This window comes from Neovison vison, chromosome 2 (assembly GCF_020171115.1).
Source record: "Neovison vison isolate M4711 chromosome 2, ASM_NN_V1, whole genome shotgun sequence".
Lineage (NCBI taxonomy): Eukaryota > Metazoa > Chordata > Mammalia > Carnivora > Mustelidae > Neogale > Neogale vison.
Window position 1 is genome coordinate 208,563,052 of NC_058092.1, and position 22,378 is coordinate 208,585,429.

The 22,378-nt window shown below is 39.1% G+C and overlaps 1 protein-coding gene across 3 annotated transcripts in view; it reads right to left on the reverse strand.

The window, feature by feature from the left end:
* Positions 1-22,236, reverse strand: part of LOC122900961 — a 58,043-nt gene extending 35,807 nt beyond the window's left edge. For all 3 annotated transcript variants that reach the window (XM_044240213.1, XM_044240212.1, XM_044240211.1), the window contains exon 1: positions 21,983-22,236. In XM_044240213.1, the coding sequence (XP_044096148.1) occupies positions 21,983-22,011 (29 nt within the window). In that variant the 5' untranslated portion in view covers positions 22,012-22,236. The remainder of the gene's footprint in view (positions 1-21,982) is intronic.
* Positions 22,237-22,378: the final 142 nt, after the last annotated feature.

Sequence of the window (22,378 nt, forward strand, 5' to 3'; positions counted from 1 at the left end):
AGAAGATAGAATTAGTGATCTGGAAGACAAACAGATAGAGAGAAAGGATCAGGAGGAAGCCTGGAACAAACAGCTTAGATCCCACGAAAGCAGAATTAGGGAAATAAGTGATGCCATGAAGCGTTCCAACGTCAGAATTATTGGAATTCCTGAAGGGGAGGAGAAAGAAAGAAGTCTAGAAGATGTCGTGGAACAAGTCCTTCATGAAAACTTTCCGAATCTCGCGAATGAAACCAGCGTTCATGTACTAGAGGCTGAACGGTCTCCACCCAAGACTATACACTCCAAAAAAACATCACGACACCTGATAGTCAAATTGAGAAATTATAATTGTAGGTATAATCTCTTGAAAGCCGCCAGGGCAAAGAGGCTCCTTACTTACAGAGGGAAGCCCATCAGAATAACGTCAGACCTGTCCACAGAGACCTGGCAAGCCAGAAGAGGCTGGCAAGATATATTCAGGGCACTAAATGAGAAGAACATGCAGCCAAGAATACTTTATCCAGCAAGACTGACATTCAAAATGGATGGAGAGATAAAGAGTTTCCAAGACCGGCAAGACTTAAAAGACTATGCAACCACCAAGCCGATACTGCAGGAAATATTAAGGGGGGTTCTATAAAAGAGGAAAAATCCCAAGAATAGCATTGAACAGAAATATAGAGACAGTCTACAGAAAGAAAGACTTCAAAGGTAACTCGATGTCAATAAAAACGTATCTATCAATAATCACTCTCAATGTGAATGGCCTCAATGCACCCATAAAACGGCACAGGGTTGCAGATTGGATAAAACGACAGGACCCATCCATATGCTGTCTACAAGAGACCCATTTTGAACCTAAAGATACACGCAGACTGAAAGTGAAGGGGTGGAGAAGCATCTTTCATGCCAATGGGACTCAAAAGAAGGCTGGGGTAGCGATTCTCATATCAGATAAATTAGACTTCAAACTAAAGACTGTAGTCAGAGATACAGAAGGACACTACATAATCCTTAAAGGGACTATCCACCAAGATGATCTAACAATTGTAAATATCTATGCTCCCAATATGGGAGCAGCCAATTACTTAAGAAAACTGTTAATCAAGATAAAGAGTCATATTGATATGAATACACTAATCGTAGGTGATCTTAACACGCCTCTTTCAGAATTAGACAGATCATCGAAGCAGAAAATCAATAAAGAAACAAGAGCATTGAACGACACATTGGACCAGATGGACCTCATAGATATATACAGAACATTCCACCCTAAAACAGCAGAATACTCATTCTTCTCAAGTGCACACGGAACCTTCTCCAGAATAGACCACATACTGGGTCACAAATCAGGACTCAGCCGATACCAAAAGACTGAGATTATTCCCTGCATATTCTCAGATCACAATGCTTTGAAACTGGAGCTCAATCACAAGGAAAAGTTCCGAAGGAACTCAAACACCTGGAAGCTAAAGACCACCTTGCTTAAGAATGCTTGGATCAACCAGGAGATCAAAGAAGAACTGAAACAATTCATGGAAACCAATGAGAATGAAGACACTTCGGTCCAAAACCTATGGGATACAGCAAAGGCGGTCCTAAGGGGAAAATATATAGCCATCCAAGCCTTGCTCAAAAAAATTGAAAAATCCAGAACACACCAGCTGTCTCTACACCTTAAAGAACTGGAGGATCAACAACAAATCAAACCAACTCCACACATAAGAAGGGAAATCATCAAGATTAGAGCTGAGATCAATGAGGGAGAAACCAGAGATACAGTAGAACGTATCAATGAAACTAGAAGCTGGTTTTTTGAAAGAATCAATAAGATCGATAAGCCACTGGCTACACTAATCCAAAAGAAAAGAGAGAAATCCCAAATTCATAAAATTATGAATGAAAGGGGAGAGATCACAACTAACACCAAGGAAGTAGAAACAATCATCAGAAGTTACTACGAACAGTTATATGCCAATAAGCTTAGCAACCTTGATGAAATGGATGCATTCCTGGAAAAATATAAACTACCAAAATTGAACCAGGAAGAAACCGACAACCTGAATAGACCGATATCTAATAACGAGATTGAAGCAGTGATCAAAAATCTCCCAAAAAACAAGAGCCCAGGACCTGATGGATTCCCTGGGGAATTCTACCAAACCTTCCAAGAAGAAATAACACCTATTTTCCTGAAGCTGTTTCAAAAAATTGAAGCAGAAGGAAAACTTCCAGACTCTTTCTATGAAGCCAGCATTACCCTGATCCCCAAACCAGGCAAGGACCATACCAAAAAGGAGAATTTCAGACCAATATCACTGATGAATATGGATGCTAAGATTCTCAACAAGATCCTAGCCAACAGGATCCAACAACACATTAAAAAGATTATCCACCATGATCAGGTGGGATTCATCCCTGGGCTACAAGGATGGTTCAACATTCGTAAATCAATCAATGTGATACAACAAATTAATAGGAGAAGAGAGAAGAACCACATGGTCCTCTCAATTGATGCAGAAAAAGCATTTGACAAAATCCAACATCCGTTCCTGATTAAAACGCTTCAAAGTATAGGGATAGAGGGAACATTCCTGAACCTCATCAAATCTATCTATGAAAGACCCACAGCAAATATCATCCTCAATGGGAAAAAGCTTGCAGCCTTCCCGTTGAGATCAGGAACAAGACAAGGATGCCCACTTTCACCACTCTTGTTCAACATAGTATTAGAAGTCCTAGCAACAGCAATCAGACAACAGAGAGAAATAAAAGGTATCCAAATTGGTAATGAAGAAGTCAAACTCTCTCTCTTCGCAGATGACATGATTCTTTATATGGAAAACCCAAAAGACTCCACCCCCAAACTACTAGAACTCATACAGCAATTCAGCAGCGTGGCAGGATACAAAGTCAATGTGCAGAAATCAGTGGCTTTCTTATACACTAACAAGGAAAATACAGAAAGGGAAATTAGAGAATCGATTCCATTTACTATAGCACCAAGAACCATAAGATACCTGGGAATAAACCTAACTAAAGAGGTAAAGGATCTATACTTGAGGAACTATAGAACACTCATGAAAGAAATTGAAGAAGACACAAAAAGATGGAAGACCATTCCATGCTCTTGGATCGGAAGAATAAACATCGTTAAAATGTCTATACTGCCTAGAGCAATCTATACTTTTAATGCCATTCCGATCAAAATTCCACCGGCATTCTTCAAAGAGCTGGAGCAAATAATCCAAAAATTTGTATGGAAACAGAAGAGACCCCGAATCGCTAAGGAAACGTTGAAAAACAAAAATAAAGCTGGCGGCATCACCTTACCTGATTTCAAGCTTTATTACAAAGCTGTGATCACCAAGACAGCATGGTACTGGCATAAAAACAGACACATAGACCAGTGGAACAGAGTAGAGAGCCCTGATATGGACCCTCAACTCTATGGTCAATTAATCTTCGACAAAACAGGAAAAAATATACAGTGGAAAAAAGACAGTCTCTTCAATAAATGGTGCTGGGAAAACTGGACAGCTATATGTAGAAGAATGAAACTCGACCATTCTCTTACACCGTACACAAAGATCAACTCAAAATGGATAAAAGACCTCAACGTGAGACAGGAATCTATCAGAATCTTAGAGGAGAACATAGGCAGTAATCTCTTCGATATCAGCCACAGCAACTTCTTTCAAGATACGTCTCCAAAGGCAAAGGAAACAAAAGCGAAAATAGACTTCTGGGACTTCATCAAAATCAAAAGCTTCTGCACAGCAAAGGAAACAGTCAAAAAAACAAAGAGGCAACCCACGGAATGGGAGAAGATATTTGCAAATGACAGTACAGACAAAAGGTTGATATCCAGGATCTATAATGAACTCCTCAAACTCAACCCACACGAAACAGACAAACACATCAAAAAATGGGCAGAAGATATGAACAGACACTTCTCCAATCAAGAAATACAAATGGCTATCAGACACATGAAAAAATGCTCATCATCATTAGCCCTCAGGGAGATTCAAATTAAAACCACATTGAGATATCACCTTACACCAGTTAGAATGGCCAAAATTAACAAAACAGGAAACAACATGTGTTGGAGAGGATGTGGAGAAAGGGGAACCCTCTTACACTGTTGGTGGGAATGCAAGTTGGTGCAGCCTCTTTGGAGAACAGTGTGGAGATTCCTCAAGAAATTAAAAATAGAGCTTCCCTACGACCCTGCAATTGCACTCCTGGGTATTTACCCCAAAGATACAGATGTCGTGAAAAGAAGGGCCATCTGTACCCCAACGTTTATAGCAGCAATGGCCACAGTCGCCAAACTATGGAAAGAACCAAGATGCCCTTCAACGGATGAATGGATAAGGAAGATGTGGTCCATATACACTATGGAGTATTATGCCTCCATCAGAAAGGACGAATATCCAACTTTTGTAGCAACATGGACGGGACTGGAAGAGATTATGCTGAGTGAAATCAGTCAAGCAGAGAGAGTCAATTATCATATGGTTTCACTCATTTGTGGAGCATAACCAATAGCATGGAGGACAAGGGGCGTTAGAGAGTAGTAGGGAATTTGGGTAAATTGGAAGGGGAGGTGAACCATGAGAGACTATGGACTCTGAAAAACAGTCTGAGGGGTTTGAAGTGGCGGGGGGGTGGGAGGTTGGGGTACCAGGTGGTGGGTATTATAGAGGGCACAGCTTGCATGGAGCACTGGGTGTGGTGAAAAAATAATGAATACTGTTTTTCTGAAAATAAATAAATTGGGAAAAAAAAAAAAAAAGAATAATGAAGGTCAGAGGTAAAAGGATGACATTCAAATGTGGAAAAAAAATATATAGCCAAGCAAGAATTCTGTATCATTCTATATCCAGCAAAACTATCCTTCAAAAAAGGAGTGATAACATGTTCTAGTCCTTTGCTTTGTAAGAACAGAAACTTGATTCTGATAATTTACCTGAAAAGTTGAAAAATATAGTTTTTCAAGTTGTTAAATACAACCCAAATGCTACCATAATCCAGTAACAAAGCAATGATGTTGGACTAGGTTTCTTTCCCTTTAAAAATTAGAAAATGATTTCTAGCATAGTAAAAGGCTTTACGTACAAATAAAAAGGCCTCATTTTTACCTTTAAATAACTCATTAGCTCTTAGATTTTTGCTTGTGACTTTTTTAAAAGATCATTTCTTTGATGGAATTCTTCATTTGTGGAATAAGATGCCCTTGAATACTTATGACATTTATCCTTTCCTCAACAGCACATCTAATTCTACTATTATGAATGGCATTCAATTATACTACAATAATTCCATAAATATGTTCATCTTTGTTTTGATATCCAGTTGGAAGCTGTACTTTTTGTACTAACAATACAAAGGAACCATATGGAAGCAATCAATATCGGACCATCTGCTAATATTGCCAACATTATTACATATATTACTATAACATGTACTTTTTTCAATCCATTTATTTCCACAACTAATGCTTCCATAATGACATAAATGATGGTATCTAAATAAACTAGTACTTCATTTAAATTATCTATTCAGCTCCTTTTTTTTTTTTTTTAAAGAAAAGTAAGTGAATCTATATACATTCCCAAGATTTGCTTCTGGAATGCAATACTTTTGGGGTTCTGGTTTTCAGACAGATAATATTTTATTACACTCCAAGAGAAGATAGAAATCTTTTTTTTTAAATTATTTATTTATTTGACAGAGAGAAATCACAAGTAGACGGAGAGGCAGGCAGAAAGAGAGAGGGAAGCAGGCTCCCTGCTGAGCAGAGAGCCCGATGTGGGACTCGATCTCAGGACCCTGAGATCATGACCTGAGCCGAAGGCAGCGGCTTAACCCACTGAGCCACCCAGGCGCCCAAGAAGATAGAAATCTTTAGAGTACTCTACACAAATCCAAAAAAACTTGTTTACAGAATTCTTGGCCACAATGTAAGGTAAAAGCCAATTACCACTGCAAAATTAAACAAAGAAATAAAAGGTACAGACTGTATGGAGAAAACCTATAATGTTCTGACTGCTACCAACAGATCAGTAAGTTGTTGAGCTATCAATCATGCCAGCCATGTGAATGGATGAAAATACTAATTTAGGATTAATAAAAGCAGGAACAGAAAAAGGCAATGTTTACTAGAAAAATCTCTCCACCTATTCAAATACTACCCTATCCTTGTGGATTAATTTAAAACATCATTTCTTTCATAAAGTCATCCTTTATTACAAAACACCCTCACGACTTAAAATCGCAAAGAATAGGACAAATTGACCTCATGTACCTCCTGATGTATACTGAGGATATAACAATACCAAAGTAGCGCTGTTGCCAAAACAAAACAAAACAAAGTTTAACCTGAATATAATTAAGAAAATGATCAGCAAACTCAAAAAGAGGGTCATACATAACAAACTGCCTAGATTAGAAATCAACAAACTTCTAAGGTCAGATAGTAAACATTTTAGGTTTGTGGGCCACACAGCTTCTGTTGCAACTACAGAACTCTGCCGCTGCAGTGCAAAAGCAGCTATAGGCAGTATGTGCATCAGGAGTATAGCTATTTTTCAAAAAAAAAAAAAAACTTTATTTATAGAAACAGTTGGGTCAGCCCATGGGCCATATTTTGCCAAACACTGATCTAGACTCTGAATAAATGACAATGTAATGAAAGACCAAATAAAGACTATTGTAGATGGAGACTAGAGAGACAACTAAATATACACATGACCTTTCTGGGATCAAAAACAACTCCATCATAATTATATTGGGAAACCTGGATATGGATTATAAGAATATTGTGTCAATATATAATTTCCAAAGTTTGATTATTATATGTAGTTAAAAAGGAAATTATCTTGTCTTTAGGAGATACATGTTGAAGTATTCAGGACTGTACTGTTATGGCCTCTGCAACTAAATCAAGTGGTTAAAAAAAAAGTGGGTAAGTGCATACGTACACATATGAAGATCAAGCAAATGTGGCAAATTAGATTCTATGGCAAAGGTTACAAAATATTTACTGTATTATTCCTACTTTTCTGAAGTTCTGAAATTTTAAAAAATAAAAACAGGAAACAAACAATGGCACAATAAAAAATATAATTAGTTATACTCTGCCCTAAAAAATATCTCCTTTGAGTTCTTTCTTCTCTGAACTGCCATTTCTATTAACTCATTGAACCATACAGTTCAGCAAGCCCTTATTATGTCTTAGTCTCTAAATGTCTTCTGCTAAGTCTTACCCTCACAAAGTCCTTGATATGGTAGTAGGTATATAGTATATGTTCAATAAACTCTATGCTAACAAAAGATTAGGATGGGGCCATAAAAACATATGAACAAACATGAGCCATAAACCCCACTAAAAATGACATGTAACAATATCTTACCTAACTGAAATAATATCTGTACACACCAAATAAGTAACAAATAAATTCTAGGAGAAATTAAACAGAAAGTTGTAGAAAAGTAAATGAAAGTATAGATAAATGAAGTAATTTTACTAATACTGATTAGCCTTTCTGGAACCAGAGCTTAACCACATTCTGGTGATAATTATAAGGTCGTAGTAATAACAATTTACATTTCCAGACTTTGAATTTTTTTCAGAAATTTTCATTATCTCTTTTGTGCTTCATATGACTCTATATGATAGACATATAGAGGTATATATTATTTATACCCAATTGAGAAATGAAAAAAATGAGGCCAAGAGTTGGAGTTGCTTAGTATCCCAGTGCACCACTGGTAAAGTCAAGACTTGAAGCTAACTAAGTCTTGTTGCTTCTCCTTTAAGGCACATTCTATATTTGGGGCAAAAGCGGCAGGATAGTATAGGTAACTTTTTGTTTAGGAGTCAAAGGCAAAAGTTGGGGGGGTGAATTTTACACGTGGGCTTTGAGCTTTTTAAAGAGAACAGTGTACTCTATAGGCAATGAGCAGGAACTAAAAAAGATGAAGCCTCAACCCCATGGTGGAAATTTAAGCTTTTTAGAGTTTCTTTGTGATTTCTGTGCTGTTTTCTTAGGACTCTGAGCTTGATTCTATTTTTATTTTTATTTTTTAAAGATTTTATTTATTTATTTGAAAAAGGGAGTGTATGGTCAGGTGGGAGGGGCAGAGGGAGAAGGAGAAGATTCTTTGATAAGCAGGGAGCCCAGTGTGGGGCTCAATTGCAGGACCCTGATATCATGACCTGAGCTGAGGGCAAACACTTTGAGTCTCCTAGGGCACCTTGATTCTATTTTTTAAAAAATTCCCCACACCATAATCTTATTACAGACCCCTATGTAAATGAAATTTGGTGGTAATTTGCATTCATAAACAGTGTGTACACACACACACACACACACACAAAGGATACATATTTTTGAATAAATTTTTAACTCATCATATACCTATGCTTAAATAAGCACAGACCTCATCATATACCTATGCTTAAATAAGCACATATTTTTCCCACTCTACAGAAAAGGAAGCTAAAGTTAATTATTGTAAAATTATTTATTCAAAGTTATACACCTCACTAGTTGAAAAAGATAAAACAGAATCCAAAGTACTCCCATTTCAATGGTGTCCAACTTCCAAGCTGTAACATAAAAACAAAAAAATCTCCTTAACTGTTCTATCCTACATAAACAGCTATACTTGTGTTTTAGATTTACTTATTTGAGAGAGAGTATGTGTGCGTACAAAGTAGGGAGGGGAAAAGGGAGAGGGAGAGAGAATCTTAAGCAGACTTCCCACTGAGCGTGCAGCCTTGAGGCAGGGCTCGATCTTAGGACCCTGAGATCACGACTTGAGCTGAAATCAAGAGTGGAGTCTCCCAGGTGCTCCCCAAGTAGCTATACTTTTAAAAAAGGTTAAGAGGCTCCTGGGTGGCTCAGTCAATTGAGTGTCTGCCTTTGAGTTCAGGTCATGATCCTGTGACTAGGTTCCTTGCTCAGAGTCTGCTCCTCTCTCTCCTTCTGCCCCTCCCCAGGCTTGTGCTCTGCTCTCTCTCATTCATTCTCTCTCAAATAAATAAATAAATAGTATCTTTGAAAATAAATAAATAAAAGAGAATAACAACTACTAAGATTTCTTTCCTCAAATATTTTACCCAAATCACTAGTAATTTAGTGTATAAGGAGATCAATTTTCCATCTAAACAAACACTGGGTCAGTGGGTGGAGGGGATGCTTTCAAGTGGTAGGTGGGGATGTTTTCAAGGGCAGAAAACCAGTCTTAACATTAAAACTTTACTTGGCAAGTCTTGAGTCCCTCTTGAAACCCTGTACATTTTTAGTCTGTACCACCTCCTTAGTTAAAATGTTCTGTAAGTTTTCTACTCACTGGATAAAGGAGTAGGTAGAGAAAGAGATAGTCACAGAACAGGGATAGCAGCTGCAGTAACACTGCTGATGTATTAAAGAGGAATGGATCATGAAATTCAGTGATTAGAGCACTGGAAAATAGCTTGAGATCAAAAGAAAAGTCACTTAGGTCCCCTTCCTTTCCTTAAACCCTCAAATCCCACTGTTAACCTTAGCTACTGAAACAACTGTAAATCTAGGTCTTCTTTTTAGTTCCTACCACAGTACTCTCCACCTACTACTTCAACACTGGGTAACTGTGATGGTCTTTGATAATGTGTCCCCTTTACCCTCAGATTCTCCCCCATTTATCCCTTCCTAAATGTCACTGTTCTAGAATCTTTCATAAATACCATCATTACAGGATAAATTTCAAATCTGTATTTTACACAGCCTTATCCTGTATATTAAATCTTAACCTTTCACCACGGAGCCCACCTGGAAATTGTGTCTCAGTCCAGAAGATCTCCTTAGAATCCCATAAATACAGAAGTTCATTCCTCTTTCTGTGTTTGTGCTTTTCCTTAGGCTCTTTGACCATCTAATCATGGTTTCTCAACTGAGCACTAGCTCAGTTAGTTAGGGGCTGAATAATTCTTTCTTGTGGAGAGCTGTCTTGTACATTACAGGATGCTTAGCAGTATGTCTGGCCTTATTCACTAAATGCCAGTAGCACCCTCAACCCCAAGTTGTGATAACCAAATGTAACTCCAAATAACCAAGTATTTCTTGAAGGGCAAAAATCACCCCTGGCTAAGAACTACTGATCTAAATCCAAGTCTCACTTCAAGCCCTAACTCAACCCTGTAAGAAATCTGCAATCACTAAAGCCTATAGTCACCCCTCCCTTCTCGAAACCTGTATGAAATGTTTTGTTTGTAAAGGACTAATTTTTTCAATATTGCTTGATGACAGGTTCCATCAAAACTAGGTTCCATGTATATTATATCTTGACAACTGAAAACATTAGGCCTGAAAATAGTTCATTACTAATAATTCCAAATGGTAGAACATGCACAAATATTCTCAGAATACAACTATGTGAGAAGTATTCTTTTAAAGCTCTCGAGAAAGCTGAAAATTAACTCATCAGCTAATGCAATAATTCAGGTAACAAGTAATCTTAATTCCATTTTAAAAAGTTCATTCTAAGCCATTTCAAACATAGGATTTCATTTTACTTCCCATCCCACCCTACAATCTAATTATCAAAACTTTTGTTTAATGCTGCAGTAATTTGTATCTTATCAAGAACTGAAGTGCCAGATATTTAACTTACTGTAGATACACTTTTTCACAAAGAATTTTTTAAAAACTGTACTTGAAGTATGAATAAAATATAAGTAGAAAATCAAGAACATGTAAACATCAAAACATACAGATCATAAAAGCCAGATTCGATGTTAACTGCATTTCACATTCACCTCTCAGCTTTAAAAATAAAAGCAAATGAAGAGAAATAATTTATACATTCATTACATATTTATAAAATACCAAAAAGAATCATACAACAGTGAAAAGGAAACATTTTCTATTACTGAGTCCTAAAATAAATCATTCACATGACTAGGCATGAGTCAGTAAAAATAATTGTTCAAGGAATTAAGGCAGTATAGTCTGGGCACCTAAATTCCAAGTGGTTCAGCTTGATCCACTGGAAGAAATAGATGGACTACAGAGTCTTGAAATGATTTGCTAGTCAACTTCTTTAAGTCAAGCTTTTGAGAAGTAAAGAAAGGACAATTCTGGATTCTACTGTCTCATAAGAATCTGGTGTGCTGGTGTTTTATATCATTTGCTGGTAACAGATCTATATGAGCTAGAGGCTTTACGTGTACACCACAGATAAAAAGAACCAAACCCACAGCATTAAGCACATGGTAAGTAATCATTACTTTTTCTTAAATCCAGACAGACAATAAAATTGGTACCTTAGTGAGCAAGTAAAGGAGCTAGAACTCTTACCTAGATAGAGGACAAACCTCACTTAAATGTAAATTCTTAAATAAGTACTTGATTGGGTTCTTTCCCTTTAAAGAGTGGATCTCGTGGCACCTCTGTGGCTCAGTGGGTTAAAGCCTCTGCCTTCAGTTCAGGTCATGATCTCAGGGTCCTGGGATTGAGCCCCAGATGGGGTTCTCTGCTCAGTGAGGAGCCTGCTTCCTCCTCTCTCTCTGTCTGCCTGCCTCTCTGCTTACTTGTGATCACTCTCTGTCAAAAAAAGAAAAAAAATCTTAAAAAAAAAATAAAGAGGGGCGCCTGGGTGGCTCAGTGGTTTAAGCCTCTGCCTTCAGCTCAGGTCATGATCTCAGGGTCCTGGGATCGAGCCCCACATCGGGCTCTCTGCTCAGCGGGGAGCCTGCTTCCCCCCCTCTCTCTGCCTGCCTCTCTGACTACTTGTGATCTCTCTCTATCAAATAAAAAAATAAAAATCTTTAAAAAAAAATAAAGAGAGGATCTCTACCACAGATATATATAAAAATTTCAAAAATTCTTTATAGAAATATTAGATGTCTTGTTCCAAATCTATGCCTGCTAATCAGAATTTCCAAAGGTGGGACCTACCAGAATTAAAAGTAGTTAAAAGTAGTTTTGGCATGGAAAATTTTCAGTAACCAGTTACAGTATTTATTTATTTCCCCTTTCTAGTTAGCTTACCTAACATTCACTTTTCTGTAGTAATCAGCAGCCTCTGTTGACACCTTCTGTATAGTGCTACTATGTCTTCAAATCAGGGAGATCAACTACCCATTAGGGCACTTCCAATCTCATGGAGATATGTCAGCAATCAGTTGAGCCTCGTTTCTTCTCAAGCCTTCAACCACTAAATGTCGAAGGATGCCTTTGAAAATCATCACCCTCTTCATCTTTCCGCAAACACATGGAAAAATCTCACTAACAAACTGAACTTCAAGAGCACTTTTTAGGAGAGAGGTCTTGTTAGGGAATGAGCAACAGCAAATCTGAACTTCAATTAGTTTTTGTTCTGATTACTATATACTTTGGGACAAGTTTGCTTTTATTTTTTAAGTAACAAAGATGAAAATAAAAGATTCATAAAAAAAAAATAAAAAAAAATAAAAGATTCATTGAAAGCTTGTGATTTGGCAGTATACTAACACAGTTCCTTTCTCAGAATGAATATTTTTCTTCTCTTTCTCTCTCTCTCTCTCTCTCTCTCTCACAAACACACACACACACACACACACTCTCTCTCTCTGTGCTTGTTATACAGAGGAAGAGTATGGGGGGAAGTAGAGGTGATGGAGGTCAGGAATCTGCATTTTAAATAAGCATTTAAATAAGCATTCCTGGTAATTCTGAAGCTGGTAGTCCAAGGACAACCCTGAAAAAACAAGATCCACAGACAAGTAGTACCTGGTCAGGTAGAATATTCCATTCTAAGCAGAGGGAAGAACAAAAACAAGATATGAAGGTATCCATGAATATGCTATGCCTGAGGAACAGGTGCTTTGGTCCTTGCTGGTTCTCAGTTTCTGTATCTGATAAATGAAGAGGCAGACCACACTGTCTCTGAGGTCTTTCCCAAAGGTAATACCTGATCATCACCCAAACTACTCACTGTTACCTGAAGATACTGTGTTCATTGCTATTCATTTATTCACTCAGCAAACTTATAAAGTACTAATGAATGGAGAAATTCAGTGTTAGTCCTCAAACGATGTTTAGTCTGGTGGAGAAAGAGACAATTACCATAAAGTGCCACGGAACAGAATTAGGGACAGCATCACAAAGAAAGCTTGAGTAGAAACTTTATGGGGAACAAGGGGTGGCATTCCAGGAAGGAATGGCACATGAAAAGGCATGCAGACATGACGCCACATGCTAGACCCAGGACACAGTGAGCAGTTAAGTATGGTTTTAGCATAACATGCATGCTGGAGAGTGGTTTAAAAAAACGAAGCTTATAAAGAGAGAAAACAGTTCATATATGCCATGTAAAGGGCTCAGATTTTACCAGAAGGAGGAAATGAAAACAGGGAATCAGGCCTGCATTTTACTATGACAGTTTGGTGACAGTATAAAGAGTAAATAAACAAGATACTACCCTACATCTGTCTAGAATCAATAAGACAAGAAAGAGCAAGTGTTGATGAGAATATGGAGAAAAGGAGCCCTTGTGCACTATTGGTAGAAATGAAAAGTGCAACAGCCATTGTAGAAAAGAATATGGAGGTTCCTCAAAAAATTAAAAATAGAAATACCATATGATCCAATAATTCCACTACTGGTTATTTACCCAAAGAAAACAAAAACACTAATTCAAAAAAATATATGCACTCCATGTTTCCCATGTTTATTGCAACATTAATACAATAGCCAAGATACGGAAGAAATCCAAGTGTCCATCAATAGACAAATGGTTAAAAAAGATGTGGTATAATAATGTACAGACTGAGGGTGCCTGGGTGGCTCAGTGGGTTAAGCCTCTGTCTTTGGCTCAGGTCATGGTCTCAGGGTCCTGGGATCGAGCCCATCAGGCGCTCTGCTCAGCGAGGAGCCTGTTTCCTTTTCTCCCTCTGCCTGACTCTCTGCCTACTTATGTTCTCTATCTTTGTCAAATAAATAAATAAAATCTTTAAAAAAAGAATTTAAAAAATGTACAAACTTGTCCAATACAATCACACTGTATACTAAAAATTAATGTAGTATTGCATGTCAACTATACTTCTATAATAAAAACATGTGATATACATATGTATATGGTATGTATACAGTGGATATTACTCAGTCATAAAAAAAGATGAGATCTTGTCATTTTCAATAACATGGATAAATGTAGAGGATATTATGCTAAGTGAAATAAGTCAGACATAGAAAGCCAAATACCATATATGATATACATGTAATCTAAAAAATAGAACAAATGAATGAACAAACAAAAAGCAGAAACAGACCCATAAATACAGAGAACAAAGTGATGGTTGCCAGAGGGGAGGGGGATGAGTGGATGGGCAAAATGGGTTAAGAGTAATGAGAGATACAAGTTTCTAGTTATGGACTGAATAAGTAATGGAGATAAAAGGTACAGCATAGGGAAAAGTCAATGATACTATAATAGTGTTGTATGGTGACAGATGGTAGCTATACTTGTGGTAAGCATGGAATAATGTATAGACTTGTTGAATTACTATGTTGTATAATTGAAACTAATGTAATATTGTGTGTACTATACTTCAATTTAAAATTTTTAAATTAATTTAACTTTAAAAATGAACCAGAAGGGGAAAATGTGGAGACAAAGACATCAATTAAGAGGCTACTGTCAAGAAATGATGGCTGCTAAAGCAGAACAATGAGGAGAAAAGTAGGTTCCAAAGAGCAGTTGTTTAGGAGACAAAATCAGATAACCTGTTGACTGGGTGTGGGGTGTTAAAAAAAAAAAAAAAAAAGGAATTTCAGAATTGTTCTAGTTTTAACTTGGGTGACTGAATACTGGCTTCATTCAAAAAACAGGAAATAAAGAGAGTAAGTTTTGTGAGGCAAAACTGGTTTTAAGCTCTGCATATTCAGAGTTTTGGAAACTCGGGTAAAGGTATCCATAGTCAGTCTGGAGCTCAGGTAAGGAGTGTGGGCTAAGAATAGATTTGGAATTCATTATCCTGCAGATGGCAGTTGAGGCTCTAAGACTACTAAAGAGAACAAAATAAAAAGAGAACAAAATAAAGGACAAAACCCTAGAAAGCAACAGTTAATGTTTCGTTTTTTTTATTTTTTGCTTTTCTTAAGATGAACTTGAACATGTTCACATGCCAAAGAGAAGAAAATTACTAAAAAATCTTAGAAAAAAGGGATTAGAGTGAGATCCCTAAGAAACAAGTATAGAAAATTCAAAATGCTCTAGGAGATCGGAAAAGAAAAGTAGAATCTGATGTTAGAGAAACCAAAGAAGGGAAGTTCAAGACTGGGCAATGGTCTAAAGAACCAAGTGCATTTAAGAGGTCTAAGAAGATACACTGGGTTTATCAAAGAAAGTCCTTAGTGGCAGTTAAGTGATAGAAGCCAGAACACTGCAGGTGGAAGAGGTAATAGATGTGTGAAGTGGGAGGTAACTATTTCTACAAATTTGACAGTACGGGAGAGGAAAGAGCAGAAATCAGAGGATAATTGGAGGCATTTTCTTCCTGTTCTTTTGTTGTTGAATAAGGGAAATAAAGCTGATGCAGGGAAGTGAGAAAAGGCATACTAAAGATAAAAGGAAAGGTTAAATGATAATTTACGGCCCGAGGGAGACAGAATGGATGGGATCTAGCATACATATAGGATCAGTTGTGGATAGTAAAAAGCACACCTCTTTAGCTGAGACAGAAGAAAAGGATATCTGCTGATGAGGTTAGGTTTGCCTGGTGGTCACTGTTACAAATTCACTTGAGAGTCTATTTCCTCTGAAAACACAAAACCAGCTGCAGAAAGTACAAGGTCAAAGAGGGGATAGAAGGCTTAAAAGTGATAATAGTAGCTGTGGGTGGAAAAGGAAAAGAATGGCTGAGTTCTATTATGAAACACGATACATTGTCATGACGATAATCCGGTTTTGTGATTTTCAGTACTAGATCTTGATTATCTTTAGATATATGAGTTGAAAAAGCAAATGACTAAACTGAACTAGAGCAGAAAGCAAAAGCAGAGAAAGACAAAAGGCAAGGAAATTTTAGATACTGGTGTGAGTAAATAATGAACCAAGCAGTGTGGCTAGACAAGGAATAAAGTTATTCTACGTAGAGGCTGATGATGATAAAATACTAGTCAAAGGACAGGGTCTGTATGAGGTCATAGATTAAATATAGAAAAATAAGGAAGAGGGAGAGAGGAATAGACAGATGAGAGAAGGCTAGAATTGAGGATTTTTAATATGGAATAGTCTTAGATATTGAGGTCCGACAGACAGTCATCTCAGGTGCTGGAAATGTGATGCACGTGACTGCTTTAGTCTCACCATGGTCTTGTAGGACTTGAGTAATGAAGACTAAGTTGGGTGCTAAATTCATTTTAAAAAATGAGGGAGTAAGGAGGGAGCTGATAAACAGTGGTGAAGAGAAAGGTAGATGGTAATTACACAAGGGATTCCATTATGTTTTACAAGGGTAGGACGGAGTGGCCTAACAATGGCAATGAGGAGATGGAGCATACCAATGCCCCCTGTGGTATGTGGGGCATGACTTCCAATGTGGTGAGCTGCTGGGAAAGCAGTGGTCTTATGGGAGATTTAGGCTCCAAATATCAGGAGGCAGAATGTTCTGTAAGAAGAAGGGATAAATGTTCACAGCAGCAATGGCCACAATAGCCAAACTGTGGAAAGAGCCCAGATGCCCTTCAACAGATGAATAGATAAAGAAGATGTGGTCCATATGTACAATGGGATATTACACAGCCATGAGAAAGGAAGAATACCCAACTTTTGTATCAATGTGGACAGGACTGGAGGAGATTATGCTGAGTGAAATAAGTCAAGCAGAGAAAGTCAATTATCATATTGTTTCACTTACTTGTGGAACATAAAGAATAACATGGAGAACACTAGGAGAAGGAAAGAAAAAGTGAATTGGGGAAAATCAGAGGGGGAGACAAACTATGAGAGACTGTGGACTCTGAGAAACAAATTGAGGGTTTAAGAGGGGAGGGGGGTAGGGGAATGGGTGAGCCTGGATGTGGGTATTAAGGAGGGCACAAATTGTGTGTATCACTGGGTGTGATGCATAAACAATGAATCTTGGAACACTGAAAAAAAAAATAAAATTAAGATCTTAAAAAAAAAAAAAGAAGAAGGGATAAAGAGGAGTTTATTTACATCACATATGGGGAGTCCAGAAAAAGAGTTAATGTCTCTGGAAGAAGGCTGATGATCAAGGGAGAGAGAAACTGTGAGGATAAGTCTATAAAAAATTATCAGTGTCGTTACCAAGTATGATAGAAACTAGAAGTAGGGGTGCCTGAGTGAGACAGTTGTTAAGCATCTGGCTTCAGCTCAGGTCATGATTCCAGGATCCTGGGATTGAGCCCAACATTGGGCTCCCTGCTCAGAAGCCTGCTTGTGTTCCCTCTCTCACTGCATCTCTGTCAAATAAATAAATAAAATTTAAAAAAGAAAGAAAGAAAGAAACTGGAAGTAGAATGGGATTTACTGATCTCTGATCTTAAATGAAACTCTCATAGTACTGTTTCAATATCAAGCTGCCCCAAACTCTAGAATTTTATTTGGTTGCTAAGGTTAAACAACAGTGTTAGTTTTGTTGACTATATTATTAAAAGAAAAAAGAACTTCAAGAATCTCGGGCAATCAATGAAACTGAGAATAAAAAGATTAATGATGTTTACAATCATCTGTCATTAATATGGACATTCAGAAAATAAAATTACAGCTTAAAATCTCATGAGAAACTCAAATTTCAAAAGATTAAAGGGTATCCCTTGAAGCATGAAAGAGATAGTTTGGAAGGTAAGGCAGTATTTTGATCTCTAGATAGTATGTTTATAGAAAACTGATTGAAAATACAAATCCATTCTGAATATTTACATTACACAGTGAGTTCCCAGCTTAAATTCACTCAGTGTTTGGCAAGAATCAATATAGTACTCTGTTCCCAATTTCAGGATTCAGGGACTTTGTCTCCCCACCTGGTGTCCTTCTCACGGCAGACCCTCTGGTTTTGAGACAGAAAAGCTCTGAAAAATGGGCAAAGGGAGGAAGACATAGTAGTATAGGACTGAGGATCCAAATTATTTTGAATACAAATACAGCAGAATGAGAGATAAAAATCCTCAGTGTGATTACTTTGTCACAACATATATAATACCTATTAGGATTCATATAGCAATGAACAGAATTTTACGTGGAAAAAAAGACTGAATCCAAAGTATAATCACCAGGAACAGACCTTCTAACAAAGGGAAATTTCTCAAAGAAAAAAATAATAAGGCAGAGAACTTAATAAAAGAGTATTCCAATCAGCTCAAACAAAGAGAACATTTCTGAAAAACGAAACTCATGTTAAAATCCTGTGTAATTTATTTATTTTTTTAAAGATTTTATTTATTTATTTGACAGACAGAGAGCACAAGTAGGCAGAGAGGCAGGCAGAGAGAGAGGAAGAAGCAGGCTTCCCGCTGAGTAAAGACCCCTGATGCGGGGCTCGATCCCAGGACCCTGAGACCATGACCTGAGCCGAAGGCAGAGGCTTAACCCACTGAGCCACCCAGGTGCCCCCAAATCCTGTGTAATTTAAAGCGGCAATTGCACATTTTAAAAATTCTTCTTTTTTCTTTTTAAGATTTATTTATTTGTCTTAGAGAGGTAGGGAGGGGGAGGAGAAAATCTCAAGCAGACACCCTGCTGAGCTTGCAGAGCCCTACTCTGGGCTAGATATCTCTACCTGGAGATTACCACCTGAGATGAAATCAAGATTTGGATGCTTAATCAACTGACCCACCCAGCTGCCCCACTTTGAAACTCTTTTCCAAATCAATCCCAATTACAGTATCTCTGGTCTATAGCCATACCTCTTCTCTTTCTTAAAAAACAAAAAAACAAACAAAACAGCAACAAAAAACCAAAACAACTTTGGGAAGAGAGATCATTGGAAGATAAAAGTAAATCTATACCTCCAGATAAGAAAACTGCTGTTTTAGAGCTACTGCAACTAGTTTGTTTAGAGGCTTTTCGGTTCACAAAGTACTTTCCTATTTCCCTGTCACATTTCATAATCACAGGTGGGAGGCAGGACGAGGAATATTATGATTACCCAGGCTATTCGGATGCCAAAACTGCAGCTCACCAACTTAAGGGACTTTAGGGATATTGGAAGTGCTGCCATCTTCTGAGGCTCACAATATGGAAGGTAACCATGCTTTTTGACCAAACAGTTCATGGCACTGCCTTGCAGCACTCAAAATGACATTTTATTCTGGAAACAAGTAATATAATAAACTAAGTTCCTTCCTCCCATTTACCGTCTACAGCTGGACTTACAAATTCAAATGCCAGGCTGGTTGACATACCTCAGTAAAATATGTCCCAAATAAAGAAACAATAAAATGATCAAGTCAATCAACAGTAAGTCTCAGTGCTGCGGAGGCTAAAAGGGGATGGGAAACTGGAGAGGCTTACTTTTCGGAGAGAAGGCAGCTGCAAATCACTTACTATTGCCATGTACAGATCTGGTTTCTTAAATCTGATTTTTGAAGAAATCTAGATTTTCATGTGAAAGCTTCAGACCTTTAAATGACAGCAACTTAAAAAAAACAAAACAAACAAAAACTGCAGCAAAATACTTTGGCAAGTGAAATTTGGAGACCAGTCTGAGTGGTATCCAGATATCTGCTGGGGTGATACTATTTTCCTTTAAACCTGAAAATATTTAGGGGCACCTGGGTGGCTCAGTGGTTAAGCCTCTGCCTTCGGCTCGGGTCATGATCTCAGCGTCCTGGGATGGAGCCCCACATTGGGCTCTCTGCTTAGCAGGGAGCCTGCTTTCCCCTCTCTCTCTGCCTGCCTCTCTGCCTACTTGTGATCTCTCTCTCTCTCTGCCAAATAAATAAATAAAATCTTTAAAAAAAAATTTAGGGTTGATTTTTTTGTTTTACCCCCCTAAACTACAAACTGTGGAGTATTCTATCTCAAATCCTACACCACCTCACTTTAGCCTGTTCATTATTTGGGCCAACATACTTCTCAACACATATGGAAGTGTAGTTATGATAGTGTATCAGTAAATCCATGCTATATGTATTTTTAAAAACAGTACCCCTGTTGGGGGCCTAGGTAGTTAAGTCTATTAAGCTTCCCACTCTTGATTTCACAAAGGTCATGATCTCAGGGTCCTGAGATGGACCCCTCCTCCATCAGGCTTCAGAGCTCAGAGGAGGGTTAGCTTGAGATGTTCTCCTCCCTCTCCTTCTGCCTCTCCCCTCAACCCCTCCCTAAAATAATAAATCTTAAAAAACAAAAACAATATCCCTACATAATAATTCCAGAAATTACGTGAATTTAAGAACAGCACAGATTACATATTATTTGCACATGCACTCATATTCTACTTAGCCTATAGTCGTTCTATTGAATGAAGTATTACTTGACTTTTCCTTCTTTCACCATCATTGTTCCTAAATTCCCATAGCAGAAGAGCAGTAGAAATTCAAGATCGGAGACCCAGCAAGGAATTTACTCAGGATGACCATTTTCAAGGCTCGGACACATTTAGCGGTATGCAATTATCTCCAATGAGAAAGTGAGCAGAACTTCCAAGTTCTATTTCTACATATGCCACAACATGCCAACATATCCCAGAACATTATTTCGCAGCAGTTTTCTTCACTTCCACATCTCCCCTTTCCCAAATATACAAGGCTGTTAGAAGTATGTTTTTGTTTTTTTTTTTAAGATTTTATTTATTTATTTATTTATTTGACAGACAGAGATCACAAGTAGGCAGAGAGGCAGGCAGAGAGAGAGAGGAGGAGGAGGCAGGCTCCCTGCAGAGCAGAGAGCCTGATTTGGGGCTCGATCCCAGGATCCTGGGATCCTGACCTGAGACGAAGGCAGAGGCTTTAACCCACTGAGCCACCTAGGTGCCCCAAGACTGTTAGAAGTTTTAACCATCCTAAGTTCCTTCGCCAAGCACAACGCCCGGCGCTGAGAGCGGCTACAAATCGTGCCGGAGGTCTGAATGAATGAAAGCCTTTCCATCACATCACACGCTGCTTTCCTTACTAGCGAGTCTCCGAACTTCAGCCCCACTAGTTTCCCGGGCCAAGTTTCAAAACACAGAACATTTTCACGGAACTCGTTATTTTGTGTGTGTGTGTGTGTTTCCAATTTATTTATTTTCAGAAAAACATTATTCATTATTTTTTCACCACACCCAGTGCTCCATGCAAGCCGTGCCCTCTATAATACCCACCACCTGGTACCCCAACCTCCCACCCCCCCCCCCGCCACTTCAAACCCCTCAGACTGTTTTTCAGAGTCCATGAGAGACTATGGAACTCGTTATTTTAACTCCGGGTGAGTCATTGGGAAAAGAAAATAGACGTAAGCTGTTTCGTTTATGAAGCAAAGACGACAGGACCCGAGTGAGCATGTCCTGCGTGCCCTAATTTAAGGCTTTAAAACGATTTTATTAATTTGTCAGAGAGACGGTGAGCGAGCACAAGCAGGGGAAGCGGCAGGGGAGGCAGGGGGAGAAGTAGGCTCCCCGCTGACGCTGGGATCACGACCCAAGCTGAAGGCAGACGCTTAACCGACTAAGCCACCCACACGCCCCTAATTTGAGGCTTTTTAAAGTACTGAATTGGTTACAATCCCACTAACCGCCGGAAAGAAAAAAAACTCCTGGCATCTTTAGGGCACCCCTGGGGATGCCATCCTCAAAGCACCTAAAATCAAAGAAACCCTCTTTTCCCGGAGCGGTCCAGGCGGCGGGTCGCGCGGGCGCCCGAGCGCCACCGTCCCCACCGCGCGCCCTGCACGCCGGCCTGAGACCACAGGGCGCACCGGGACGGCGGATAGCGGGTTCGCGAGCGTGTCCCCCGGGACTCCAGACACTCCGGTTGTCGCCGCGGGCCCGCGCCGGCCGGGGAGCTCGCGGCTGGGTACTCACCCGTTGGGGATACTGTTCTTCTTCACCATGACGCGAGAGGAGCGGGGCTTCCACGCGCCAGGACACTGAGCTCTCAGCTCTCTTCCAGAACAAACCCCCGGGAGCTGCGGCCCCTAGAGCACACACCCCGGCCGCAGGTGATCACAGCTGGCGCTCGCGCAGGCGCTAAAGACCCAGGCCAGCGCGGGAGTGACAGGCTCCGACGCCTCAATTCCAGTCAGAAGCGCAGGTACCGGGTGAGCAGACGTAGCGCACCGAAGATTCCCGAAGGCGCACGCTCTGCGCTCGCCAGGGACCCAGCCAGCTGAGGGGGCCGCACCGCGCATGCTCCTGGACGGCCTTGACGTCAGTCCCCGAGCAGGGAGCGCTCAGCGGGCGGCGGGCTGCGGGCGCTGT